The sequence below is a fragment of the Protobothrops mucrosquamatus genome, unplaced genomic scaffold, assembly GCF_001527695.2.
Source record: "Protobothrops mucrosquamatus isolate PMUCROS unplaced genomic scaffold, P.Mucros_1.0 scaffold1339, whole genome shotgun sequence".
NCBI lineage: Eukaryota > Metazoa > Chordata > Lepidosauria > Squamata > Viperidae > Protobothrops > Protobothrops mucrosquamatus.
The window spans coordinates 20,035-31,798 of record NW_015387536.1 but is presented as its reverse complement, the minus strand read 5'-3'; the positions used below and the strand labels follow the sequence as shown (position 1 = coordinate 31,798).

General features: G+C 47.2%; 1 protein-coding gene across 1 annotated transcript; it reads left to right on the top strand.

Annotated features, from left to right (window-relative positions):
- The first annotated feature begins 431 nt into the window (after positions 1–431).
- On the top strand, positions 432–5,906 carry LOC107292429 (calmodulin-like). Its single transcript, XM_015821514.1, has 6 exons — positions 432–536; positions 1,236–1,266; positions 1,999–2,142; positions 3,456–3,562; positions 5,034–5,169; positions 5,805–5,906. The coding sequence occupies exons 1-6, from the start codon at positions 534–536 to the stop codon at positions 5,831–5,833; spliced, it is 450 nt and encodes a 149-aa protein (XP_015677000.1). The 5' UTR covers positions 432–533; the 3' UTR covers positions 5,834–5,906.
- The last annotated feature ends 5,858 nt before the right edge of the window (positions 5,907–11,764 follow it).

The following is an 11,764-nucleotide window of genomic DNA, read 5'->3' as shown; positions in this document are numbered from 1 at the left end:
AGTGGATTTCAACTCCCAGAATTCCCCAGCTAGCTGGATGGGGAATTCTGGGAGATTTGGCCTATCCACCTTAAATATACTCCTCCCCTTTAATAACCACCCTGTTCCTTTGAGCGGCTTCCCCTTTAAATCTCCTTGTCTTTATTGACCGCCGATAGTATTTTCTTCCGGGTCGGACTTCCTCCTAGCCTAGCTCCGCCCTTTCTTTTTTTTTTTTTATCGACCTTTAAGCAGCCCCCTGGACGCAATGCAGGGGAGGCTGGACCAATGGCGGCTCGTTCAGCGGGCCACGTGAGGGCAGAGGGGGCGGGGCCGCGCGCGCGTGTCTGAGGAAGGGCAGAGCCCGGATGTGGAACGGGGCGGTGCCAATGCAGCCGTTGTAAAGCCGGAACTCGTTGGCGGAGCGATTCGCTCGGCCGCCGCCTATCGTGGGAGAGCGCCAGGGCGCACGCGCGAGAGAGGCGGTGGCTCCTCGGCCCGCGGCGGGATCCTAAAGCTGAGAGGTCGCGGAGCTATTCCCTCGCCCGGTCACCATGGTGAGGGGAGACCGAATTGGAGTGGGGGGGGGAGAGTTATCCCCCAGAAGGGGCGGAGCAAGAAAGGGGAGGGGCCGGACTTGGAGAAGGGTCTGGCGGAGGCCCTACTTTGACCCCTCCTTCAACAAGAGGTGGGGTCTTGGAGGGCTCCCCCGAGACAATAGAGGGGCTTTGATTGGGGGGGAGATAGACCCCGCCCTCTGAAGTAGAGGGGGGCTAGAAGACTGGAGGGGAAGGGGGGCTGTGAGGAGAGGAGCTCGTCAAAAAAACAGGGGAATTCTGGGAGTTGAAGTTCTTAAAGTTGCTGAGGCCTTAAAGTTGCTGAGGCCAAGAAACATTGATCTAAGCTTGCAGGGGTCTTCAAACTTGGCCCTTGGGGACTTCATCTCCCAGAATTCCTCAGCCAGGCATGCAGGCTGAGGAATTCTGGGAGTTGAAGTCCACTCCTCTTAAAGTCCATATCAGGGGTCTTCAAACTTGGCCCTTGTGGACTTCATCTCCCAGAATTCCTCAGCCAGGCGTGCCTGGCTGAGGAATTCTGGGAGTTGAAGTCCACAAGTCATAAAAGGAACCCCTATTCTAGATACTCCACACAAGGAACTTTGCAAGGCCAGGAGATAGGAAACATACACTAGATGCAGGAAATGGGCGTGATTAAAAGGGGATTCAGACTTTTTGATTGTCCTGTTCCTTCCGCAGGCTGACCAACTGACCGAGGAGCAGATTGCAGGTGAGAAGCTGGCGGCCCCTGGAAATGTGGCAGAATAGATCCAGGCAGCAGCAGCAACTAGAGAACAAAGACCTGATGCTGGAAAACAGATCTCCAATTGGATCTCTTGCAAACTCAACTGTCTTTTAGACCAGGGCTCTTCAAACCTGCCCCTTTTATGACTTGTGGACGCCTGGCTGAGGAATTCTGGGAGTTGAAGTCCACAAGTCATAAAAGGGCCAAGTTTGAAGGCCCCTGGACTAGGGTACCTCTGACTTGTGAGTGCCACAAACCATAGTTGGTTTGTTTTAAGCTTAATCGGCTTAGACAAAAGAGGCTGCAGTTCTCACAATCAGCTACTCTCCATCTTTAAAATGGGATCGCCCGTGGTCTCCTTTCTCAGTGGACTCTTCTTAGGAATATACAGAGCCTTGATCGCCCTGAAGGACACCCCCTTTGCTTCTTTCTTTACCCTGTCTTTTGTGGCTGCTGTCGTACAGCTTGATGCCCTCCAGAGGCATTAAGTATCTGTCCATAATGTCCACGCTGACTGGGTGGGGGAGAGATGGCAGACCTGTAGGGCATCTTGAAACTAAAGAAGGCTGCTGACTTAAACCAGTAACCGGAACAAGAGCTTGGGGGGCGTTTTTTTTAAATCCAACAAAATGGCCTCCTTGGCTTGGTTAAAAGTTTGGATCGAGGGACGAAGTTGGATCTGACCTCGTCTTCTTTCCTTTTTTCCTTTTCTTTCAGAGTTCAAGGAAGCTTTCTCTCTCTTCGACAAAGATGGCGATGGCACCATCACCACCAAGGAGCTGGGCACCGTGATGCGCTCGCTGGGTCAGAACCCCACCGAGGCAGAGTTGCAAGACATGATCAACGAAGTGGATGCAGATGGTAAGCGGGGCTCTTCCTGAATGCCCTGGAGAAAATAGCAGAATGAAAAGAGTTGGAAGGGACCTCGGGGGTCTTCTAGTCCAACCCCGTGCTTTTGAGCACCAGGGACCGGTTCCGTGGAGAGAAGTTTTTTTTCGCAGACCAGAGGGGGCATGGTTTTGCACGCTGCCTGCATCCTGCAGATGGGGCTTCACTTGTTTGCACGGACCGGTTTCTGGCATGTCATGGACCGGTGCCAGTCCATTGATCGGGGGGTTGGGGACCCCTGCTCTATACCATTTCAGACCAATGGTTGCCCAATCTCTTCTCAAAAGCCTCCAGTGTTGGAACACCCACAACCTCTGGTGGCTAGCAGTTCCACTGATTAATTGTTCCCACTGTCAGACTATTTCTCCTTAGTTCCAGGATGGATCTTTCCTTGATGAGTTTCCATCTGTTGTTTCTTGTCCTGCCCTCTGGAGAATAGCTTGACTCCCTCTTCTTTGGGACAGCCCCTGAGATACTGGAAGACTGCTATCATGTTCCCCCTCATCCTTCTCTTTGTTAACTAGACATACCCAATTCCATCAACCTTTCCTTATATGTTTTAACCTACAGTCCCCTAATCATCTTTGTTGCTCTTCTCTGTACTCTTTCTAGAGTCTCAACATCTTTTTTACATCGCGGTGACCAAAACTGGATGCAGGATTCCAAGTGTGGCCTTACCAAGGCATTGTAAAGTGGTATTAACACTTCATGTGATCCTGATTCTATCCCTCTGTTAATGCAGCCTAGGATTGTGTTGGCCTTTTTGGCAGGTGCTGCACACGGCTGGCTCATTTTTAAGCGATTGTCCACTCGGACTAGAGTGATAAGGGGCTGAAAAGTAGGCCTTGTCTTGATTTTGCCAGTCTTTCAAATTTTTATTTTTACCAAATAATATAAACTAGCCATTTCAATAACCTCAATTCTATCTAACTGGTAAAGCCCAAAATCAAAGTTTGAGGTTGATAATTCTATTTCACCGCACCAAAGAAAGTTGGAAGTCAATGCCTTTTTTCCCCTTCTCTCACTTTTCTATTCCCTTTTCCCTTCTCCATCTTTTCCGCTATTTACTTTTGAATGTTTGTTGTATTGTATATTATAAACTTATAAAAGCTGACACGCGAGACTTTTCCAGACTTTCAAATTAGGGGAAATCTAGATTTCTTGGTTGGCGAATCTAGCATGGGGTATGTGTATGTATCTTCTCATGAATAGGTAGCAAAGAGCTGTGTTTTGTTTTATTTTTTTAGTCCGTTGATCTGACTAAATTAAGCTGGTCCTTTTCCCAGGGAATGGCACAATCGATTTCCCAGAATTCCTCACCATGATGGCCCGGAAAATGAAAGACACAGACAGTGAGGAAGAGATCCGTGAAGCCTTCCGAGTTTTTGACAAGGTGGGTTTGCTTAATTTGAGGGGGGGGGAAACACACCCTTGCTGGAAAGTTGTGTCCACTAGTAAGAGGGGGAAGAGATAATAGAAGTAGTCTCCCACTTAGGACCTCAATGAGGACCAGAATTTCCACTGCTAAGGAGGGCCACAATTTTACAATCTTTTTTTTTTTGCCACAATTGTTAAGCAAATCACTGCAGATGTTAACATGAATCACACAGTCATTAAGCGAATTTGGTTTCCCCCATTGACTGTGCTTGTCAGATGTCACAAAGGACGATCACGTGACCCCCCGAGGTGCCACAACCATCATCGCTACATGCTGGCCTACCAAGTAATCTGGGATTCAATCAGGTGACCCCACAGATGATAAAACAGTTGTAAGTGCAAGGACCGGTCATAAATCCCTTCTTTCAGTGCCGTTGTAACTTCAGACAGTTGCTAAACGGATGCTTGTAAGTTGAGGACTGCCTGTATTCTCAATCCATCGGAATAGAGCTGGAAGGGACCTTGGAGGTCTTCTAGTCCAGCCCCCTGCTCAAGCAGGAGTCCTTATATCATTTCAGAGGCTGTCCAGTCTCTTCTTAAAAACCTCCAGTGAGGGAGCACCCACCACTTCTAGTGGCAAACTGTTCCACTGGTTAATTGTCCTCACTGTTAGGAAGTTTCTCCTTCATTCCAGGTTGCTGCTCTCCTTGATCAGTTTCCAACCGTTGTTTCTTGTCCTGCCTTCCGGTGCTTTGAAGAATAGGTTGAGCCTCTCTTTTTTGTGGCAACCCCTCAAATATTGGAAGCCTGCTATCATGTCCCCCCTAGTCCTTCTCTTCTCTAGACTATCCATACCCACTTCCTGCAAACCGTTCTTCATATGTTTTAGTCTCCAGGCCTTTAATTGTCTCAGTTGCTCTTCTCTGCACTTTTTTCCCCCAAAGTCTCAACATCTTTTTTGTAACGTGGCGACCAAAACTAGACGCAGTATTCCAGATGTGGCCTCCTGTTATTTTATTTTTTTAAAGATTTTATTGAATTTTATAGGGTATGGGATAGAATAGGATTGGGATAGGGATTAAGGTTTAGGATGGGGTTAGGATCAGGACTAGGATGAGGACAAGGTTGGGAACAACATTGGGGTTATCCCCCAATAACATTTTCAATCTTCAGCAAACAGACTATTATCCGGGTACATAATGGTCAATCAACCATAGTTGATATAGTAATAAATAATTGTGGTAAATGTAATAATCAATAATCCTGTTATTTGTAAGGCCTGTGGGTCAGTTTGGAAAGTTACTTTGCGGTGCCCAAGTGGGAGAACCCGATTTGGCCCGGTAGAAATGATTTTTCCAAAAACTGTTGGTGAGTTGAGTTTTCAAAGGAGCGAGGAGGCATTCGTCTCCGTGGTTCTGTCTATGTCCATCTTTGAGCTCAGCTCGTCCCTGGATCTCTCACCTCTCCTTCCTCCTTGCCCTACCCAGGATGGCAATGGGTACATTAGCTCTGCCGAGCTGCGCCACGTGATGACCAACCTCGGCGAGAAGCTGACGGACGAGGAGGTGGACGAAATGATCCGAGAAGCAGATATCGACGGAGACGGACAAGTCAATTACGAAGGTAAAGGGCCGAAGGCCCACGGACATCCTGGGGGGGGTGTGTGTCGAAGGAGAGATTATTCCAGGCAGCTTTTTTGGGTAGCGAAGACCTTGTTTAGTGTTTTTGTTTGTTTTTTTAATTGGGCAACTAGAGCTCTTGAGAACACCAAGGACTAGTAACGGGTGAAGGAAAGGGAGGTTGGGAATCATCCTTTTCCGATCGGCATTACAGAGGAGATGGCTGTGTTGGTGTGGTTTTTGGTTCCCATTTGGGTGCTCGTGAACTGCAATGTTTCTCAATTGGGGCCACTCTTAAGATGGTTGTCTAGGGAATTCTGGGAATTGAAGTCCGCCCTTCTTCAAGTGGCCACGGTGGAGAGATCCCAATCTACAGTAATTTCAGAGCCATTTTTTTTTAACCTGGATCTGCCTCTTTGGCTAAGGAGGGACTCTCCTGTCTCTAGAGATGGCCTGGGGAATTCTGGGAGTTGAAGTCCGCCCTTCCTCAAGTGGTATATGACCCTGATCTGGTGTATGTTCCCAGAAACAGTTGCTTGTCCAAAGGGATTCATGAACGGGGGGGGGGTGTCCTTTCGGCAGGCCCCCTTCCTCGGCCGCACCTGACGCCCTTCTCCGTCCTCTCTCCTTGCTCCGTAGAGTTTGTACAGATGATGACCGCCAAATAAGACAAGCCGCTGCCTCTCTCCCCCCCGTCCACCCCCCACCCGTTCAGGATGGAAGGATGGCCTGCTCCCCCCCCCAAATGGGATCCTATCCAGCCCCCACTTGTCTGTCTGTGTACGACTCTTGCCCCATCTGTGCTTTAGCAGTTTGTGGCTGTTCCCTGCTTGGCCTCCCTTTTCCCCACCCTCCTCGTGTCCCGGGCCGGGTGCGGTGGTGGCTGGGACGGTGCCTCAAAGCCCTCGTGGAGAGCGATGGGGCCGGAAGAAGCTCGGAGCATGGAATGCCTTGGACATGAGGTGGGTGGGAAGGGGAAGCCGCCTCCCCGCCCCCTTCCCCGGTTCAGCCCCTGCCTTGCAACCCACGGTCTTCCCTGAATCCCCCCCCCTCCCTCTTCTGCCTTCACGGACTGTTCTTGTATGCAGCCTCCTTGCATACTTACGCCCGCCATCTACCGTTGTCTTCCTAGGACTATCTGCATATCTTGGATATATTGTCATTGTTAAATCAATACCATCCCTCTCCCCCCCTGCCCCCCCATCCCCACCCTCCAGACCCTTTCCATAGCTTCAGGGAATGCTTCTCTTCCATTCCAGTCGATGTAAGATTTCTTTTTATTATTTTTTTTTTCCTGGTTTGGTTCTTCTTTTCAATAAACTTTGCGTTTCAAAACTGGTGGAGCCAATCTACTTACGTAGAAATCCGTGCCCTGCTTTTTTGGTGGGTGGGTGGGGGCGAATGCGTGCGGGTGTTTGTGTTTTTGCAGTAGCTTAGCAATTAAGTTTTCTCAAACTTGCCTCCTCCCACTTGAAAAAGATTCCATTTTCACCGCACCGGACCGCAGATTCCTTGAAATGGCCATTCCTGGTTTTTCCTTCGATCTGCCACCTCCCAGATAAAGGAAAATCTTAAGTTTTCAGCCAGCCTCTCCTTTCCTGGCAGTGATGGGGTTAAAAGTCCAGCCCCACTGGACTTTAAGGGTCACTTAAAAGGCTTTTAATTTCTCTAAAGGCAGAACAGCGAATGGAAAACCAGTTCTGACAATTTGTCTGGGAACATTGGGAGGGGGGAAAAGATACACTATTGATATAATTCGTGAAGCTTTGGGATTCCATCCAAAGAAAATTTAACGTGGATAAATAAATGTGTAGATTTCAGCTTCGGGAAAGACTCCAAAGTTAGGTTCAGCGTATTTCACTACCCCTCTAAATTTCCAGAGAAGATACTGACTAGCATGAAAGAATGACCTTTTGATATTCCAGTTTTATTTGGACACGCTTGAGATATACAGTATATACACACACATACATACACTGTGGAACCGATGGAAGAGAATATTTGTAGCTTTGGGTTAAATTGTGGGGTCTTGGGTGTTCTTTCGGCTTGGAGGTTTTCTTGCAGACCTTTCATTGCCCAACTAGGTAGCGTCATCAGCGCTAGGACGGAACGAGGCTCGCTCTCATTTGATTGGCTCACTTCAATCCTGAGCTACAAGATGCCAACGCTGCTAACATCGGATGTTTTTGCTTTGACAACAATTGGAGATGCAACCCTTTTCTTCTTATATTTTACTCTTAGAGTTAGATGAGGAAGGCGCATGAGACTTCAGTTAGACATAACAATACTGGACCTAGTGTGAGAACCAAGGTTATTGAAATAAGAGATGATAAGAATTGGCCTGGCTGGAGAACTGGAAGGGAAGCCTGCATTTCAAGCTAATTGGAGAATGTGATTTATGATTGTTAATTGGAGGAGGGAATTGTGCTTTGATACCATGTGCTCAGGGGAGGGGAATCCAGTTTTTGGCTTCGATTGTGTTAGTGCCCACGCTATGCTTCTCAAATAAAGATTCTTTAAGGTAAACAAGGCCTCGAAGTTCTTTGAAGCTTCATCTGACACAAGCATTCTCTTCCATCGGTACCACACACAGGCATCCAAGGCATCAGAAAGCGCACAAATGGGGGAGAAACGTGCAGGTAGACACACCGCCAAGGAACCACCGCGCGAACGCCTGTAAAATGAAAGCAATCCCCACTCCCTCGTAGCCTGGATGAGGTCACCTAGTTGGGTAATGAAACGTCTGCCAAAAAAAAAAAAAAACCCACCGAGCTCAGAGGGCGCCAAGGACCCCACGTAAACCCGTAGAGCTGAATATTTCCGAATTTGTACCATCAACTCTTTGCGTCTTTGCATTAAGCCTTTTTCCCGCAGACAAAAGGAATCCGAGAAAGAGCGATCTGGCTTCAGAGGCAATTTTTTATTTTCAAATAAAAAATACACGTGGTTTGGTGGCATGGGCCCAGGACACACACACACACACACACACCCCGCCGGTAAGTTCTCGGCCTCTTGTGCTACTGAAAAGAAGGATGTGTTAAAAGGACCCCCTCCACTCACTTCGTCTCCTCCTTGGCACAGAGTGGAGGGCATATATGGCAGTTAAGACATACACACGTATGTACAGACACGCGCGCGCACACGGATATCCCTCGCCCCATGGAAGGAGGCGCCTCTTGGCTCCCCCGGGAAACAGCTGCCAAGTGCAAAAATACTGAAGGAGGGAAGCGGCTGGCCGAACCACTGAGAAGGAACATTGGTACAGCTAGTCCTCGACTTAACGACCACAATTGAGCCCAACATTTCTGTTGCTAAATGAGACATTTAATTCAGCGAGTTTTGCTCCGTTTTATGACCTCTCTTTTTTAACAGTCCTTATCACCACTTGCAGGTGATAAGTTAACAAGCCAATCCAGCTCCCCCGTTGAATTTGCTTCGTCCAAAGGTCACAAAAAAGGGGACCGCGCGGCGACGGTCACAAGCGTGAACCAGTGAATTTTGATTTGCACGGCCCCGGGGGAACGCTACTGAAGTCGTCCTTGAAGGATGGTCCTAAGGTGCTTTTTCTGAGCGCCGTTGTCACTTGGAGCGGCCGTTAAATGGATTGCTGTAAGTCGAGGACTACCTGTTGTTTTGAACAGGTTTAGAAACGGGGTGAAATTAGCGTGCCGTCGCTTCCCAAAGCGGGAAAGAGATTTTTTTCCCCCCCTTTAAATGAAAAAATAAGGGTGCAGAAGATACCTTGTGAAGTTGCCCGCCTTTCTTCCAGACTCTCGCGTGTCCGGTTCACACGATGTGGGTTAAAAGATGGCTTAACGGAGCCCGGACGTTGAAGCCAAGCGTGGATTTATTTATTTTTTCACAAAAACGGACGGCACCCTTCCATTCCCTGCCGGATATTGTGATTTACAAGCCTCGGCTCGCTTCTTCCTCCTTAACAGACCGGCACAAAATATCTGGGAGTGTTTTGAGGAAGTCTCAATTCCATCTTTTGGAGAAAGACATTTGCCCCCACGTCACGTTGTAGAAGCAGAAAAGTTCTAGATTATCAGTCTAGAGCAGCGGTTCTCAACCTGTGGTCCACAGACCCCTGAGGGGGGGGTCCACGATGTCACGGGGGGGGTCCACAAAGGCTTGAAGCAATCTTAGGATTGATATCTTAAGTCTTGCGGTGCGTGGCCACCAAAGATATTTAAAGGGGGGGGGTCCATGGGGGAGCCAAGGTTGAGAAGCCCTGTCCTAGAGGAATGTTTTTCACCCTTGCTAGCTTTAAGATGGGTAGGCTTCAACTCCCAGAATTCCCCAGCCGGCAACTCAACGTTGCCTGGGGAATTCTGGGAACTGAAGTCTTAAAGGGTGAGAAACACCGATCTAGCGATCTGCGGTGGCCCTTTCTTATCCTCAACCCCAGCAGAAGGGGAAACACAAAATTTTCCTAGGCTGAGTTTTTTTCTCTCTAACGGGGCCCTGTCGTTATCCCATTGCAGTCTAAAAATGATCAGTTTTAAATGCTGATTTTAAGGTAACATCAAATGATTCCGGTAGCCATAACCTTCCCATTTAATGTCGATTAAGCAGGCAGCCTTTCATAAAACTGAACCCTTTCTCATTTTTCCCCTTGCTGGGCCTTGCTTTCTCCACTTCCTTCCTAGTTCCCCCGTATCACAATATGTTCCTAATTGCACTTCCCTTTAAAGTGTCTATAGGGCTCTCCCCCCACCTCCCTCTCTTTTCTCCTTTGCGTAATGCTCTTTGTGCAATTATAACTTTTTTTTTTTGCCTCCGATTCAAGAATGGAAAAGGATCCACTCTCGCATTCATCCATCTACCTCTTTCAATCGTTTCAGATCGAAATAGTCCTTAAACGTGCTGCCTCCCACTCTTAAAAATAATAATAATAATAACCTTGTCAAATTCCCAGCCGGACATTCAGCAACTTACAGTCCTGACTTTCCTGAAAAGCCCCATTTTTTTTTTCCTACATAAAAATACATCGTCCTCAAAACGCTTAGGCAGCGCGTATCAAGTTTCCAAAAATCTGTGCAATAAAATTTCTCTTCGGGACGAACAAGACGTAGCACGTTTACAGGGGATTAAAAATTCGAAATCAGCTTTTTTTTTTTTTTTTTTTTGCCCTGTTGTAGCTTAAGCAATAGGGAATTAAAAAAAATATATAATGACAATTAATACTGCTCCAGGAAGATGACGGTTTCGTAGCCAGAGTTGGCCAATTGAATTGGATAAAACTTTAAAATGCTGGTGATAATCCACTTCTTAAGAATTCAACGTCTTTGATTCGATTCAGTTACAGTAGAAGCCGAGTAGAATTCAGCGGGGTTCTGATTTTTTTTAAAAAAATGTGTTTCTTCCTATAAATAAGGGTTTAAATAAAAATCTGATCTCAGTAAGCAAGCCGGTGGACAGAATTCTATTTAATGATGTGATGCTTTTTTTCTCCTGTTTTTATATTTCAACGTTGTTGTTTTTCTCTATCTCCTACTGCTGGGAGAAAAAGCAACCTTGCACAAAAAAATTCTAGCGTGAAAGACACTGTCTTGCACGCTCACTCACTCCCATGCTTGCCTTCAATGTATATATTTAAACAGACAGACAAAAATTGCTCTCGCTTTCTTAAAAATATACTCTCCCTTTTCACCCCCACCCCCAAACTGCCTGAGCTTATCAGATTCACCCAGAAAAATAGATCTGACCGGGTCCTAAAACAGCACCCACCCACCCCCTCCATCTCTTAAACTTCAAGAGATGTAGAATCTCCCGAGATTCAATTCTATGATTTAAGGGGGGGGGGTGCCATTTAAAAGACTGTTGCTCTACCCCCCCACCCCAAAATAACAATTTTCCCGACATATTGCCTATTTGGCTTCTTTCTCTGGACACAGAAAGAGATGGATGCATCTTAATTCTGTCTTTTTGGTTTCTTTTAGGCATATATACCAGCGGGGTCTTCAAACTTGGCCCTTTTATGTCTTGTGGACTTCAACTCCCAGAATTCCTCATTCTGGGAGTTGAAGTCCACAAGTCATAAAAGGGCCAAGTTTTGAAGACCCCTGATATATACAGACAAGACAGTCCTTGACTTATAACCACAATTAGGACCTGGATTTGCACTGCGAAGCAAGTCGGTGGTTAAGTAAGTTGCGCCCAATTTTTATGATTTTATTTTATTTTTTGCCCCGGTTCTTAAGCGATTCGTTGCGGTTCTTAAGCGAATCACGTCATTAAGCGAATCTGGCTTCTTCCACCATTGACTTTCTTCGTCGGGAAGTCGCAGATGGCAATCGACGTTTTCCCAGGATGCTGCATCTGTCGTAAAGAGATGCCCATTGCCAAGCACCCGAATTCTGGATCGTGTAACCGTGGGAGATACTCAAAACGGTCATAAGTGTGAGGACTGGCTTATTTCAGGGGTGCTGTAAGGCTGAACGGTCCCTAAAAGAATAGCTGTAAGTCGAGGACTGCCTGTGTATCCCTTAAACCAGGGGTAGGCAACCTTGGCTCTTTTATGACTGGTGGACTTCAATTCCCAGAATTCCTGAGCCAGCATGGCTCAGCTTGGAAACCTCTCCCTTTCCCTTCAG

What these genes read in the sequence shown, in the direction of transcription:
- LOC107292429 (XM_015821514.1), top strand. An exon ending in GACCGAGGAGCAGATTGCAG is followed by an intron (nt 1,267 to 1,998) that starts GTGAGAAGCTGG and finishes CTTTTCTTTCAG; the next exon opens with AGTTCAAGGAAGCTTTCTCT. An exon ending in CAACGAAGTGGATGCAGATG is followed by an intron (nt 2,143 to 3,455) that starts GTAAGCGGGGCT and finishes TCCTTTTCCCAG; the next exon opens with GGAATGGCACAATCGATTTC.